The sequence below is a fragment of the Thunnus albacares genome, chromosome 1, assembly GCF_914725855.1.
Source record: "Thunnus albacares chromosome 1, fThuAlb1.1, whole genome shotgun sequence".
Classification (NCBI taxonomy): Eukaryota; Metazoa; Chordata; class Actinopteri; order Scombriformes; family Scombridae; genus Thunnus; species Thunnus albacares.
In genome coordinates, this window is record NC_058106.1 from 250,393 (window position 1) to 267,466 (window position 17,074).

General features: G+C 40.7%; 1 protein-coding gene across 2 annotated transcripts in view; it reads left to right on the forward strand.

The window, feature by feature from the left end:
* Positions 1-17,074, forward strand: part of vps35 (VPS35 retromer complex component) — a 55,297-nt gene that overhangs the window by 26,363 nt on the left and 11,860 nt on the right. For both annotated transcript variants that reach the window (XM_044351965.1, XM_044351165.1), the window contains exon 7: positions 13,792-13,875. In XM_044351965.1, coding sequence (XP_044207900.1) covers positions 13,792-13,875 — 84 coding nt within the window. The remainder of the gene's footprint in view (positions 1-13,791; positions 13,876-17,074) is intronic.

A 17,074-nucleotide genomic window follows, 5' to 3' on the forward strand; every position in this document is an offset into this window, starting at 1 on the left:
CATTCCTATACATTTGCTGTTTAAATAATTTGCTTTTGGTAATCAAGTAGTCCGCTTACAGTGCTCACTTTGGGTCTTTTCATGTATGAAAACATATGGGAAAAAAATTTTAACTTTAACCTTTCTTTTTACCTTACTCCCGTAATACACGTGTGATGTGTATTTAGCAGCCACAGCACCTCTGCAGGGATGTGTGGAGGTGCAGGGTGGGGGTGTTTTTTTGTAACCATAGTGAAACAATCAGAAAATAATGTTTTATTCCTCTCATTCACTGGCTTTCTCGCTACCACTCCTCGCTCTCTTCATCCACTCTTCAGCTCACTCTACCACTGCTTCTCTCTCTCTCTCTCTCTCTCTCTCTCTCTCTCTCTCCCTCTCTCCCTCTCTCCCTCTCTATCTCTCCCCCTCTCTCTCTCTTTCTCGTCTTTTTTAAAATGAGTCGGGAAGCCGACAGCAAAGCTTAACTTTACTTTTAACTTTAAATGAAACATCAACTTTAAACATCAAATGAAGACAGATGTCCTCCCCTCTTCCTAGTAATGTTTTTGTCTTCCAGTTGTACAGCATTACAGATTGCATTTCTACAAAAGTCGATTCTGGTTCAACTTTCTCGCTGCAGCGCCCCTGTGGCCCCTTCCCCACAGCCTAACGCACATTGCACAACCCGTCTGCTGCCAGCTGGTGACCTGAGGCTGATGCTGTGTGCACATTGAAATCATAACAGAAGAAAGGAAGTCATTACTCTCAATGACAAATGTAGCCTCCTTGAAGCTTATGACAAACTGCTAAAAACGAGCCAACAAGATGCAGCAGCAAAACAACAAGCATTTGAAACAACTCTACTGTATTTTAAAACAGTCAATAAATTTCAGTAAATAGAGAAGCTGCCCGCTTCATTACTTTATATTCATGTAATAAATATAAACATAGCACAAAAAGTAAGGAAATTTGTGTTTGGTAGATTATTATGTTGTAACAATGCTTCTTGGCAATAAATCTTATACTGTTGGAAAGCCTGTTTATTTCCCTTTTAATGGTGCCACATTTGTAAGGAACATGCATTTGTGGGATGAGCAACAGAGCTGAGTATGTGGGTTGCGCCCATGAAAAATTTGCCAAATCTTCTCTGCCAATGCCAAACAGCTTATTCTGCCATTGACATTGTTTGGTGGATTGGATGATTGAAGTTTGAAGAAACAAGACATATTGGCAATTTAACAATTTATTCATTTAACAAACAGGAGCCTCAGTAGCGTGTGGAAGAACCATACACAGACACAACAGCCTGGCACCTCCTCCTCATGCTGGTCACCAGCCTGGTCACACACTGCTGTGGGATGGCATCCCATTCTTCAACCAGCATTTGTCACAAGTCAGCCAACATGGTTGAGTTGGTCACTCTGGCACGAACAGCACACCCAAGCTGATCCCACAAGTGTTCAATGGGGTTGAGGTCAGGATTGCTGGCAGGCCGTTCCATCCTCTCCACTCCCAAATTCTGGAGGTAAACTCCGCCTTGTGGGGGCGAGTATTGTCATCTTGGAGGATAGAATTCGGTCCCAGACTGTGGAGATATGGGATTGCCACTGGTTGCAGAATCTCATTTCAATATCTCTCTGCATTGAGATTGCCTCCAATGATGACAAGCCTCGTTTTTCCAGTGAGGGAGATGCCGCCCCACACCATCACACTGCCTCCACCAAAAGATGTTACTCTATCGGTGCAGCAATCAGCATAGCATTCTCCACATCTTCTCCACACTTTGACCCTATGATCCAACTGCCGTAGGCAGAATCTGGACTCATCGCTGAACATAATGTTCCTCCACATGTTCTGGTTCCAGTGCATGTGTTGCCGACACCAGTGCAAATGGGCCTGATGGTGAAAGGCAGTCATGGCAGGCCTCCTGGCAGCCCTGGGGGTACCAGATGTTCAAAACAAGAATCAATAGCAACAGCAAAATAAGCTGTCTGGCATTGGCAGAGAAGATTTGGCAAATTTTTCATTGGCGCAAGCCACATACTCAGCTCTGCTGCTCATCCCACAAATGCATGTTCCTTACAAATGTGGCACCATTTAAAAGGGAAATAAACAGGCTTTCCAACGGTATAAGATTTATTGCCAAGAAGCATTGTTACAACAAAAAAATCATCTACCAAACACAAATTTCCTCACTTTTTGTGCTATGTTTACAAATGTCAATTAGACAGTAATCTGCATGAGAAATTAAGAAAAAGAAAAAAAATAGGTTATACTAATCATCCTCTTAGAGTGATCAGTTTGACCCAGACAGATGTGATCACTGTAAGCAGTTTCCACTGCACTGAAACTTTGATTTACAACTTAACATTATTTAATTCAATAAAACAAATGAAAATGGCATGGCCAAAAATACTGGTACCCTTCACTTAATATTTTGTAGCACAGCCTTTGTGGACAATAACTGCAGTCAGGCACTTCCTGTAACTCTGAAAAGGTTTCTACACTCCACTGGTAGTTCAGCCCACTCTTTTTGAGCAAACTGCTCCAATTCTCTCAGGTTTAATGGGTGCTGTCTCCCACCTGGAAGTTTCAGCTCTTTCCACAGATGTTCAATGGGATTCAGATTAGGACTCTTAGCAGGTCACTTAGAACAGTCCAACGTTTTCTTCTCATTCACTCTTGGGTGCTTTTTGATATATGTTTGGGGTCATTGTCCTGCTGGAGGACCCATGACCTGCGACTGAGACAAAGATTTCTGACACTGGGCTGTATGTTTCATTCCAAAATGCCTTGATAGTCTTCTGATTTCATTGTGCCCTGCAGGGGTTCAAGGCACCTGGTACCTGAAGCAGCAAAGCAACCCCAGAACGTCACTTAACCTCCTCCATGTTTTTCACAGTAGGCATGGTGTTCTTTTCTCTGAAGGCTTATTTTTTTCTTCTGTTCACAAAGGGTGGGTGTGATTTAACAAAAATCTCTAATTTTATTTCATCTGTCCAAAGCGCATTCTCCCAGAAGGACTGTGGCTCAACAAGTACTTTGGCAAAGTCCAGCCAGGCTTTTTTGTGTCTCCCTCTTGGAAATGGGCTCTTCCTGGGTCCTCTACCATGGAGCCCATTTTTATTCAGACAGTGACGGATAGCGCACCTTGAAACTATTGTACCTTGAGCTTGAAGATCACCTTGGATCTGTACTGAAGTTTTCCTTGGTTCTTTCTTAACCATTCGAGCAATCCTTCTGTTCCATCTCAGGGCTGTTTTCCTCTTGTGACCATGTCCAGAGATGTTGGCTACAGTTCCATGGGCCTGAAACTTCTTAATAATATTGGCAACAGTGGTCACAGGAACATGAAGTTCTTTGGAGATGGTCTTGTAATTTTTTCGTTGACCATGCTTGGCTATTACCTTTTTTCTAATGTCTTCAGACCACTCTCTAGTTTTCCTTCTGTTTTCCATATTCATTGTGATGCACACAGTGGCACAAAACAGCAGAGTGAGTTTTCTCCTTTTAAACTGCCTGCATGAGTGATTATAGGATCGAAAACACCTGTGATACTAATTAAAACGCATTAGTCTGCTTAAAGCATCACTACAAATCAATTATTTCTTACAACTTCTACAGGGTACCAATAATTTTGTCTAGGCTATTTCAGAATGTCTTTGTAGATTAAGTATGAATTCAGTTGTTTTCACAACTTTTTTGTTTTGTTCCACTGCAAATCAAACATAGACAAGCATTGATAATAAAATATCTTTTAATTTCAACACTGTTCACTGGAACAAGACATAGGCGGACAAGAGCAGAGAATATGGATCTTTTGGAATGCTTTCATACAAGTGACCCCAGTGAGAGGGGCTTCATGCGGAGTTTGTGGGATATATGGATGTTTCAAAACCCAACTTCTAAGATGTCAGAACACCAGCCCAGTGTAGCAACATCTGCAAATGGCAACTGCTATCAAATTTAGAGATTGATGAGGTACAACGAACATGCCACAGCTAGGTAGAGCCAGTATGACATGTCAGAGGGGAGATATCATCATCATCCCCACACTCAGAGATTGGGTACCAAGCCCCAACAAGCCCTTATGACACAGATTCCCTTTACACAAGGGCGACTGACCTCAGATTGAAAATCATGACTAAACTGGACACCCGGCACCCCTGTAGCCGATTACCAAGGCTAGGTGACAAAGTACACTGGAGACTGCCAAGCAAAGGCTCACAGCTCTGGCTACCTGCCTGGAGAGATACAGAGGAAGCAGAAGCCAGGACAATAAAGACTGCAAGACCAGGCAGAGCAACCTGTGCACCGCCTGGATTGACCACAAGAAAGCCTACAACTCAATGCCACACACTGATACTGGAATGCTTGGAGATGTACAACATCAACAGGCTGTGGAAAACAACTCTGGAGGCCAACTCAAAGCCAATTGCACTAGTTACCATCAAGTGCGACATATAACAATGTGATGCACTATCCCTGGTGCTGTTCTGCATAGGCCTGAACCCCCTCAGCCAGATCACCACAAAGAGTGGCTATGGATACCGGTTCTGAAGTGGAACAACCATCATCATCTCTTCTACATGGATGACCTCAAGCTGTAGGCCAGGAAAGAGCGAGACATCAACTTACTGATCCATCTCACCAGGATCTACAGCAACAACATTGGAATGTCATTCAGACTAGATAAGTGTGGTCGGATGGTATCGAAGAGAGGGAAGGTGATCAGGAACGAGGGGTTGAGCTACCAGAAGGCAGCATTGCAGATGTTCAGGACAGCTACAAATACCTTGGGATCCCGCAGGCAAATGGGAACCTGGAGGAGGCCGCAAGGAAGTCAGCCACAGCCAAATACCTACACAGAGTAAGGCAGGTCCTGAAAAGTTGGCTGAATGGGAAGAACAAGATACGGGCCATCAACATGTACGCCTTGCCAGTCATCAGATACCCCGCTGGTATAATAAGATGGCCAAAGGAGGAGATAGAGGCCACTGCTATCAAGACAAGAAAGCTCCTCACAATGTATGGAGGGTTTCATCCCAAGTCCAGCACCCAGTATTTTCTGGACGGATCCAGGTTTCAGTCAGGGCTAGTACCTGAATGTCTGTCATATTAGCAAGTGCTTGGATAAATTCTGTTTTGTTTGTAGCTGATTGGCAATTCCATAGGCCAAAAGTAAAGGAGGACTGCCACACAGCCACACATTTCTGCATCATCAGGTTAGGCTAACCCAGTGTTGCTAACTTTGGAGCTAATCCCCTTCACGTTTCCAGCTGTTGGGGAAACAACAGATGCAACTTTTCTTGGTCTTGACAAGTTGCAGCATTTATTAACTGACACACTGTTAACTGCCAGATTGACAACTTCCTGCTAACCCTTTCTTCTGCTCTGCTCGCATTCACTGTCATTTTTCTGACGCTCGCTCTCTCACTTAACCACTCACTCGCTTATGCACTGCCCTATTCCTTAAAAGGAGTTACACTACCTGGAGTTACCCAGGCAACGACACAGACGTTAAATCATGTTTCAAAATATGATAGAGATGAGCTGCTAAGTGAATACCTCAGGCAGCAGAAATCCAATGATGTGGAGGAGGAGGAGGAACCATCATGGAAGGACAAGCCCCTACACGGCATGTACCACCAACAGATAGAAGCAGTGGCTGATATCAAGAGATCCTACCAGTGCTGGAAAAGGCTGGACTGAAAGACAGCACAGAAGCACTAATCATGGCAGCACAAGAACAGGCACTTAGTACAAGATCAATAGAGGCGGGGATCTACCACACCAGAGAGGACCCCAGGTGCAGGCTGTGCAAAGATGCTCCTGAGACAATCAGTACATAATAGCAGAGTGTAAGATGCAGGCAGGAACAGTGTACATGGAACGCCATAACCAAATGGCTGGCATAGTGTACAGGAACATCTGCACTAAGTATGGGCTGGAAGTCCCAAGGTCAGAGTGGAAGACATCTCCTTAGGAAGTTGAGAATGGCCAAGCTAAGATCCTGTGGGACTTCCAGATCAAGACTGACAAACTGGTGATGGCTAACCAACCGGACATCATGTTGATCAACAAACAACAGAAGAAGGCAGTGGTGATAGATTTAGCAATCCAAAGCAACAGCAACATCAGGAAGAAGGAACACAAGAAGCTTGAAAAATACCAAGGGAGGAAAGAGGAGCTAGAAAAGATGTGGTGAGTAAAGGCAACAGTGGTGCCAGTGGTAATCGGCGCACTGGGGGCTGTGACCCACAAACTGGGAGAGCAGCTCCCGCAGATTCCAGGTACAAGATCTGAGGTCTCTGTCCAGAAGAGTGCAGTCCTAGGAACAGCTAAGATACTGCGCAGAACCCTCTGGTAGAGGACCCAAGCTTGAGAAAGACACACCACCCCTCATGGTGAATGGAGATATTTATATATATATACAGTACAGACCAAAAGTTTGGACACACCTTCTCATTCAAAGAGTTTTCTTTATTTTCATGACTATGAAAATTGTAGATTCACACTGAAGGCATCAAAACTATGAATTAACACATGTGGAATTATATACTTAACAAAAAAGTGTGAAACAACTGAAAATATGTCTTATATCCTAGTTTCTTCAAAGTAGCCACCTTTTGCTTTGATTACTGCTTCGCACACTCTTGGCATTCTCTTGATGAGCTTCAAGAGGTAGTCACCTGAAATGGTCTTCCAACAGTCTTGAAGGAGTTCCCAGAGATGCTTAGCACTTATTGGCCCTTTTGCCTTCACTCTGCGGTCCAGCTCACCCCAAACCATCTTGATTGGGTTCAGGTCCGGTGACTGTGGAGGCCAGGTCATCTGGCACAGCACCCCATCACTCTCCTTCTTGGTCAAATAGCCCTTACACAGCCTGGAGGTGTGTTTGGGGTCATTGTCCTGTTGAAAAATAAATGATGGTCCAACTAAACGCAAACCGGATGGAATAGCATGCCGCTGCAAGATGCTGTGGTAGCCATGCTGGTTCAGTATGCCTTCAATTTGGAATAAATCCCCAACAGTGTCACCAGCAAAGCACCCCCACACCATCACACCTCCTCCTCCATGCTTCACGGTGGGAACCAGGCATGTAGAGTCCATCCGTTCACCTTTTCTGCGTCGCACAAAGACACGGTGGTTGGAACCAAAGATCTCAAATTTGGACTCATCAGACCAAAGCACAGATTTCCACTGGTTTAACGTCCATTCCTTGTGTTCTTTAGCCCAAACAAGTCTCTTCTGCTTGTTGCCTGTCCTTAGCAGTGGTTTCCTAGCAGCTATTCTACCATGAAGGCCTGATTCACACAGTCTCCTCTTAACAGTTGTTCTAGAGATGTGTCTGCTGCTAGAACTCTGTGTGGCATTGACCTGGTCTCTAATCTGAGCTGCTGTTAACCTGCGATGTCTGAGGCTGGTGACTCGGATGAACTTATCCTCCGCAGCAGAGGTGACTCTTGGTCTTCCTTTCCTGGGGCGGTCCTCATGTGAGCCAGTTTCTTTGTAGCGCTTGATGGTTTTTGCGACTGCACTTGGGGACATATTCAAAGTTTTCCCAATTTTTCGGACTGACTGACATTCAGTTTTTAAAGTAATGATGGCCACTCGTTTTTCTTCTTCTATTCTAACAGTCTATTCAGTAGGACTATCAGCTGTGTATCCACCTGACTTCTGCACAACACAACTGATGGTCCCAACCCCATTTATAAGGCAAGAAATCCCACTTATTAAACCTGACAGGGCACACCTGTGAAGTGAAAACCATTTCAGGTGACTACCTCTTGAAGCTCATCAAGAGAATGCGAGAAGAGTGTGTGCAAAGCAGTAATCAGAGCAAAAGGTGGCTACTTTGAAGAAACTAGAATATAAGGCGTATTTTCAGTTGTTTTACACTTTTTTGTTAAGTACATATTTCCACATGTGTTAATTCATAGTTTTGATGCCTTCAGTGTGAATCTACAATGTCAATAGTCATGAAAAGAAAGGAAACTCATTGAATGAGAAGGTGTGTCCAAACTTTTGGTCTGTACTGTATGTATATATATATATATATATATATATATATATATATATATATATATATATAAATTTTATCAATCAATTTTTATTTATCCATATCATTTCCATATCCATATCACAACAGAAGTCATCTCAAGGCACTTTTCACATAGAGCAGGTCAAGACCGTACTCTTTAATATACAGAGACCCAACAATTCCCCCATGAGCAAGCACTTGGCGACAGCGGTAAGGAAAAACTCCCCTTTAACGGGTAGAAACCTCAAGCAGACCCCGGCGCTGGGTGGGCGGCCATCTGCTTTGACCGGTTGGGTTGAGAGAGAGAAAGAGAGAGGGAAAGGGGGAGGGGGGAGGGGATCAACTCACAGAAGTCTTGCAGGAGTGCAATCTCAACAATTATTACTTATGGGTGATTTTAATGTAAACTGGGAGGATAAATCTAAGAGTAAAAAACTAAAAATGATCAGAGAAATTCCAACTAGAACAACTAGTAAAAGGTCCAACTAGGATTGCAAAATGCTCCAGTACACAAATTGATCTGATATTTACTAAAAAAATAGAAAGAATAACTTAGTTATAATTTAATCACTGGCTGATCAGATCATAACTAGGGGTGGGTATTGCCAAGGACTTCACGATACGGTACGCATCACGATACATGGGTCATGATACGATTATATCACGATTCATTGCGATATGATGCATATTGCAGTATATTGCAATATTCCGCATAGTTCACTGAAAATGTAAAAACAGAGCTGAAATACAAGTTTCTGTGTACGATCTGGGTAGTTTTAATACATCACATCACATTATATTGATAATTCAGCAGACAAATTTAATCAAAACAATATAATTCAAAATTTCCTTCCCAATTTATTTTTCATGGTATTGGCAAATTACCAAACACACAGATGTAGCTGCCATAACATCAAAATGAAAAATGAAATTTAAGTGCACTGTTGCACTTTAACTGGACACACTGAAACAGTGGACACACTATTGAAAACATGAAAATAAAGTGCATAAGTTGTTGAAAACAAGACGATAAAGTGCACAGTGAACTCACTGAGGATGGTTTGGGGCTCGTAGAGGACTGTGAGCTGAAATGTAGACATATGAAAATAAAGTGCATATGTACAAGTACTCCTTATTGTCATTGAACACAATGATCTGAAATGTATGAGGAAAAAATAGTGCATATTAAGTTTTCTTATAAACAAAATTAATAAAACTAAAATAGTCAGTATGATGTAAATAAACCGTAAACATATTGTAGTCCAACTCAAATGTTATTTGCATGTGTCCACTATACTTTGATATATGAACCCTTTGTAAAAACATGGATACAATTGCAGGCCTACTTTGACTTCAGATTTTTGTTCAGGAACAGAATTTGATCAAGATAGTCTGGGGTAAGTGCACTCCTCTGTGCTGTGATAATATCCCCCGCAGTAGAAAAAACTCTCTCTGAGGAGACGCTAGTCCTCAGGATATACAGGTATCTCTTTGGAATGTGTGACAAGAGAGGATACTCACTCTGATGCTCTTTCCACCAGTCCAGTGGATTGACACCAAGTGGCAGGGGAGCTTCCTCTTTTTATCTTGCCATCTCCTCCTTTGCCTGGTCCTCTGTGGTTTTCAATTTCTTTGCAGCATCTGCAGTATCAATAATATCACAATTAAGTATTATTCATTGTTTTTGATACATTTTCAGTATTTCAAAATACATTATTTACAGCATCAGTCACTGAGTGACTTGTTGCAGCACCCTTTCATTACTTACTTTTGTTACTGCCAGTATGGCTCTCATGCATTGCCCTCGTCTGCAAAACATGAGAAATGTCACCCGGCAATTTGAGGCAACGAGCTGTACTGCGACATCTAATGAAGCCGAGGTTGTAGTTCACAACTCGATTAAAACATTCCTTTTTTTTTCTTCAAAAAAACAATTTTTGGAGCAGGAAATTGATGTAGTAAATCATGAAAATAAATACCGCAATATGTTGCCATAGTGAGTTTTTAGCACAGCCCTAATCATAACCTTACCCTGTGTGTGAGAAAACTGACTAAAAATAGATTTAGGACCATGGCAACGATGACAATGATCCTTCAATGCATACCCAGAGCTAAGCAAGAAGAATTTATCAATGAAATTAACAGCTTGAACTGGGATGATGTACTGTCCTCTGATGATCTGGACTATGGCTGTGATACTTTTACTCACAGAATCAACTCTGTGAGGATACAGATAAAATCTAAAAATAAAAACAATTTACCATGGTTTAATAAAAAATTGTGGAAACTAATGAAATCTAGAGATGCTGCACTAAGGAAGGCAATTAAAACTAGAGAGAGTAGAGAGATTGAACCAAGACTCAATTATTCGTCTCGTCAAGACCTACAAATCATACACTGACACCCCTAACCTAAATCCAACAGGAAGTCCGTAATATGCCCATCAAAGTATGACTTTGTGCCAATTTTGGCCCCCCCCAAGAAACGCTATCTCCTCCTAGGGCGTTAATGGTATCGACTTCAAACTTAATTACATGACTTATCACACTGTGCTGAACAAAAGTTATTAAAAACTTTGTAATAACTCAAACGATTTAGACAGTATAAGCCTCAAAAGTTGAAGTGCCACATCGCACCTTACAATGGAAACCAATGGGAAGGCAATCTCTGGGCATGGACTTTGTGCCAAACTGAGGCGTCTGACATCTAAACTATAAGTCAGACCACTTTCAAACCTGTATCAATGGATTTGCGACGAAAATTCCTACTATACTATACTACTATATGTGATTTTTAATGTGAGATTTGGCCAAAGTCATGGGATTTATGAAGATATTTCCACAAGAAGAGTGCTCTGACATCCTTCTCTCCAGCTGAGAGGGAGAGGGAGGAAAGAAAGTGGGGGGATGGGTGTCACGGTTAAATGCAGCTCATTTTTGAAGGATACAGCAGAAAGGTCTATATACATACAGTACATTATATACAAACTTTGTATGAAGTTTGGTGTTATTACCATTTATTTTACAATAATTTTGAGTCTTATATGTATAATTCAGTAGTGGGGATGACCTATGAGGGGAAGGGAAAAAATGGAGTGAGAGTGACAGTTTAGTGATAAAGCGCTGCAGAAAAATAAAATCAAAACTAAAATTTGTAGCTCTGTACTGCAGTTTTTCCTTTATAAGAGCCCAAGCACCTAGCGGTTCGCTCACACTCTCAAAAGTTTTCAAATAATTAATTGAAATTACAGTGAAAGGGCCCAAAACTTGCATAATTTTGATGACACAGGGGTGAGCTAGACAGATGTTTCGCCATGACAGAGGAAATTGCTATAACTTTATTGTACATGCTCCAGTCTGCACCAAACTTTACATGTTTGTAAAGTCAGACCTGTCAGCCCAGGTCTGGAGACATCTACATAACCGTGACAGAAGCCCTTGGACTGCACCGCGCCCCGACGTGTGCAAGGGTGCAAAGGCCTGTTCAACGCTGCTTGCAGCTTTAATTTTTTTCTTGAGTCTGTATATGAGTTAGGAAAAAAATTTCTGAAAAGGAAACTGGATATTGTTCCTATAGATGCTACAGACCAGGTTTTCAAACTGGTAGAGACTAATGAGTTACAAGTAAACAAAATCATCAGCTCCTGAAAAAGCTCTAAAATTTTGACACCATGTTTGTTAAATCACACAAAGATATTTTAACTCCCCCTATTGCTCATTTGTTTAACTTGTCTTTTAAACACAGCTCCTTTCCTGATGACTGGAAATGTGCCATTGTCACACCTATTTTTAAATCTGGAGACCGCCTTGAGGCCAGTTATTACAGACCAATAAGTATACTGCCAGTACTCTCAAAGGTTGCTGAGAAAGTCAACATTTCTCAATACAAGAAATTTTGGTCTACATTGTATGCAATTTGGCTTTAGAGCACATCATTCCACCGAAACTGCTACCTTGCACTTAAGGTGAAAAGATTGACATAGTCACTGATTTTAAATATCTTGGTGTGACTTTGGATCCAAATTTGACCTTTTAAGAAACATTAAAAAAAAAAAAAGTTTAAAACCATAAAGTACAACTTAGCAAATTTTAGACATATTTGAAACTATCTCTCTTTGGATGCAACCTAATGAAGTTATTGCATCACATGTTGGGGGCAGGCTGGAGAAACACCCATAAAACCTCTTGAGTCCTTATACAAACAAACTCTGAAAACTCTGGACAAAAAGCCAATGTATTTCCATCACTGTAGGGTGCTTTGAGAATTTTAGATAATTCTCAAATTTGTACCTAGCTTATAAAATTTTAAATGGTTTGGCCCCTCCACTATGTGACTTTGTGCACACTCACTCAGTAAGTTCTATTAGATCCTCCAGAATATCCTCTATACAAGATTGTACCATACCATTTCGTCGTACTGCATTTGGCAGTCAGCTTTCTGTGTGAAAGCCACAACTCAGTGGAATGCCTACCTGATGATATGAAGAGCTGCAGTTCCATCAATACATTCAAAACCAAATTAAAAAATGTACTAAAAACCATTCAGCTCTGTAACCACTCAATCTAAATTTCATCTATCGTCTTCTCATTAAAGCAAATAATCTTTTGATTTGACAAGTTTACATTATTAATTTCTAGTTGACATCATGGGTGTATGTGATGTGCTGTTGTGTGTAGCCTTGTATTTTTTATAATGTGTTCTGTGTTTTTTTCTTTGTACTGTTTGTTATTGTGCTTTCTTTGTCCACTTTTTTTAAGTGATTTGTTGTTTTTTTGACTTTATGACTTTGTTTCCTACATATACCACAGGCAATAAGATAAGTATTTTAGAGGAATAGTATTTTAAATAAAGATTGAATAGTAACTTAAAACAGTTCTCTTTTTTTTAACTTACAAGTAGGATTTAGAGACTAATTTCAAAGGTGTGAGCATTATTTCAACAAGAGTAGTATGTGTATGTGTCTATTTTTATCAAATAGTGCTGTTGGAATTCAGGAATAACAAATCTGAAAGTATCTTTGCACTCAGTCTTGCACAAGATATTGTTTCCATGACTGAACACCCTCTCAACCGGTGCACTGGTCGCAGGAATGGCCAAGACTCTCATGGCCACCTGATACAGTTGAGCCAAAGCCTTCAGATGACTTCTCCAAAACTCTGAACACCAAAAACTAGAACATTCTATCTATAAAAAGTGACATATCATTTAGATTCACTTTTAAACTGTTGAAGACAGCGCACTTGCTTTTGGTCTAGTGGGGTTTCTTTCTGAGACATCGTCATTGGGTGTAGACAAACACTGACTTGCATTGACCAGCCAAGATTTTAATTTCTTGCTTTGGCCAGGGTAAGCGGGGGCTCACAGGGCCATTGCCTGTGATTGTGATTCAAGCATGTCATCACAGCTAAACTACAACAAACACAATATAGCCGTAACCACCATTTCACTTCTGCGTGTACATCGGCAAGGCCTTTTAAATAAGAAGAACAATGAGAGAATAAAAATTCAAGACTCGACTGTGATTTCAATTTACAGTGTCTAACTTAGACATTGATCCTTCTGGGTTTGTAAAATACAGTGAAAAGCAATGCAGAGCTGACCACCTTAGCCCTTTTAATTCCAGTGGATTTAAGGTCATGTGTCATTAAGATCCTGTAGTAGAAAAACAGTATTAATTGTCTTGTTTGCTACATTTGACATGTATCTTAACACATATTATATCTGTCTGGTAAAACTTTTCTTTTCTTTATTTCTGTTTGTCACCACAGGTTGTTCTTCCTGGAGTTCTGGAGCAGGTTGTGAACTGCAGAGACTCATTGGCTCAGGAGTATCTAATGGAGTGCATCATTCAGGTACACATTTGGGATGCAATAATGCAGTCTGTTGGTATCAACACTGATAATGACCTTTATAACTTTACCCATCCACATTAAATATGGTTTCCTTGTCAGTGTCATTAAAAAATTCCTGCTATCACCTACATTCAGTCAACTGCAGCAGGCTGCAGACTGAGACATTAACCTCTGGCCCCATTTTACTTAAATGATCCCAATTGATTTCATACTGGCTGATACACAGATTAAATTTGAGAATAATAGAGCACTTTTTATCAGATTGAAATTGTGGTCACACACTGTACCTACAGTCCCAGTTAGTTTACAGCTATTCTGTAGATCTAACACACACAAAAAAATTCTCCACTTCTCTGACAGTATCACATATATACACAGCAGTAGCACTTTAAATTGTCCCACTTTTCGGCCACAGTTTGGTTGCAGCGTCTCTGTGATTTCGTTGGAATGGTTAGCCTATCCTTTAGCCCTGCTCCAGCTTTATAAAATCTGCAAAGTCTCTCCCTCATCACTATATCTGTATGCAGCAAGGAGTCCCAAAGCTGTATCAGTGCTAATGAATTCTCTTATCTATTAGAACATGGTTGACACTGTAGCACAAGTCACAGAAATATTAAACATGATGTACAATTAAGAAGAAACCTTCTATGTGAAAATGTGACCTTCCCATTTTAAATGTTGTTGTATCACACAAGTGCTGTTATTAAAACACAGTATAGGTGAATGCAGAGACTTGCAGGGCCAAACGGCCAGTGCCGTGGATGCCCCAGTGTTGCCGTAATGCCCCTTCTAAAATTAACTATCCACATGGCCAGTTTGGCATGCCCTGTTTTTAACTGGCCATTGTGCCCTTAAAAGAAAGTTGCGGATTTCCTCATTTAAAACTACATGCGATGCTGCAAATAAACATACTCACGTTTCCCAGTGTCTCTATCATCACGCTGGACATCAACAATATTGTGAGATTTCTGCCACTCCCCCAAAATGCAGTGCTGCTTAAAAGTTTGTGAACCCTTTAGAATTTGGTCTATTTCTGCATAAATATGACCTAAAACGTGATCAGATTTCCATGCAAGTCCTAAAACTAGATAAAGAGACACCAATTAAACAAATGAGACAAAAACCTTATACTTGTCCATATATTTATTGAGGAAAATGATCCAGTGTTACATATTTGTGCGTGGCAAAAGTACGTGAACCTCTACCATTATCAATTCATTTGAAGGGGAAATTAGAGTCGGGTGTTTCAATCAATGGGGTGTGAGTCTGGGAGGCCCTGCCTTATTTAAAGAAGAGAAATCTGGGTCTTCACTATCAAAGTCTGAGCTTCAAAACACAGGTTTGTTGAAGTGCATCATGGCTTCAAACAAAGGAGATCTCTGAGGATCTTAGAAGAAGAGTTGCTGACACACCAGGCTGGAAAGGGTTACAAAACCATTTCTAAAGAGTTTGAACTCCACCAGTCAACTCTCAGGCAGATTATGTGCAAATGGAAGACATCCAACACCATTGTTACCCTACCCAGGAGTGGTTGAAAAACAAAGATCACACCAAGAGCAGGCGTGTAATACTCCGGGAGGGATCCCAGGATAATGTCTAGGAAACTAAAGGCTTCTCTTTCAGTGGCTGCAGTCGATGTTAATGAGTCCACCATCAGGAGAACAATGAACATCAATGGTGTGCATAGCAGAGTTGCAAGGAAAAAAGCCACTTCTCTCCAAAAAGAACATTGCAGCCGCCTGTTGTTTGGTCTTGACCACTTAAGGCCAGAGGGCAATTGGAAAAATGAACTCTTTGGCTCGAATGAAATGCTTTCTGTTTGGCAATGAGCAAACACTGCATTCCAGCATAAGAACCTTATCCCATCTGTGAAATATGGTGGTGGCAGTATCATGGTTTGGGCCTGCTTTGCTGCCTCTGGACCAGGGAGGCTTGTAGTCATTGAAGGGGTTATGATTTCTGAGTTGTACCAGAAAATTCTACAGGAAAATGTCATGGTATCCGTTTGTGAACTGAAGCTCAACAGGAACTGGGTCTTGCAGTAAGACAACAACCCTAAACACACAAGTCGCTCTACCAAAGAATGTTTGGAGCATAAGAAAGATAATGTTTTGGAATGGCAGAGTCAAAGTCCTAAATCCTAAATCCCATAGAAATGCTGTGGAAAGACTTGAAGTTCATGCAGTTCATGCAAAGAAGCCCACCAACATCCCTGAGTTGAGACTGTTCTGTAAGGAGGTAAACAGTAAACAGTTACTGGAAATGTTCGGTTGAAGTTTGCTGCAAAAGGGATCACACCAGTTCACATACTTTTGCCCCACAAATATGTAAAATTGGATAATTTTTCCCGATAAATAAATGAATAAGTTCAATGTTTGGCTCATTTGTTTAATTGTGTTCCCTTTATCTAGTTTTAGTACTTGTGTAAAAATCTGATCACATTTTAGGTCATATTTATGCAGAAATGGAAAAAATTCTAAAGGGTTCACAAATTTTCAAGCAGTACTTTATATGTGTAACATTAACATAAATATTTACAGCTAACCCGCTAGCCAACATTAACCCTTAGGAGTCGCCGATCACGCCGGCGTGATCAAATGACGTGTCTGTTTCAGGACGTAGCATAAAAACAAAGTCACATTAAGTGTTGCTGTCAACTTCTGTTTAACGTGCTGGCTTGAAACTCTGCCAGCTGAAAAAGACAAAAACGCCTATGGCTACCCCTGCATTTTGTTGTAAATAGTTCTCTATAGTTTGATTTTATCTCAGTGTTACCTTATACATATTATATATGCGCTATTTGGGAACCTCACTACACTCTGGGAATGCAAGGCCTGTAATATAGTTCTGTGTCTAATAGTTTACATCAACTATTTTGAAGACTGGCATAGCTAAAAAGTAAAAAACGCCTGTTGTTACATCTGCTTTTTGTTGTAAATAGATGTATATAGATTGATTTTATCTCATTGTTACCATTATATGTTCACATTTGCAACCTGTGTTTACATTTGCAACCTTTAAAATGCTTTGTTGAACGTGTTTTACATTTTCCAAATCGAATTTTTTGTATTTTGTGTGTTTTTTGGTCCAATATGATGATATAGTATGTCAAAGTGAAAAAATAATTGTCTGGTCAGATAGGTGATGTTGTGCTGAAAAAAAAGATACCAAACATTGGCATGTTAAACATTTTTTTAAG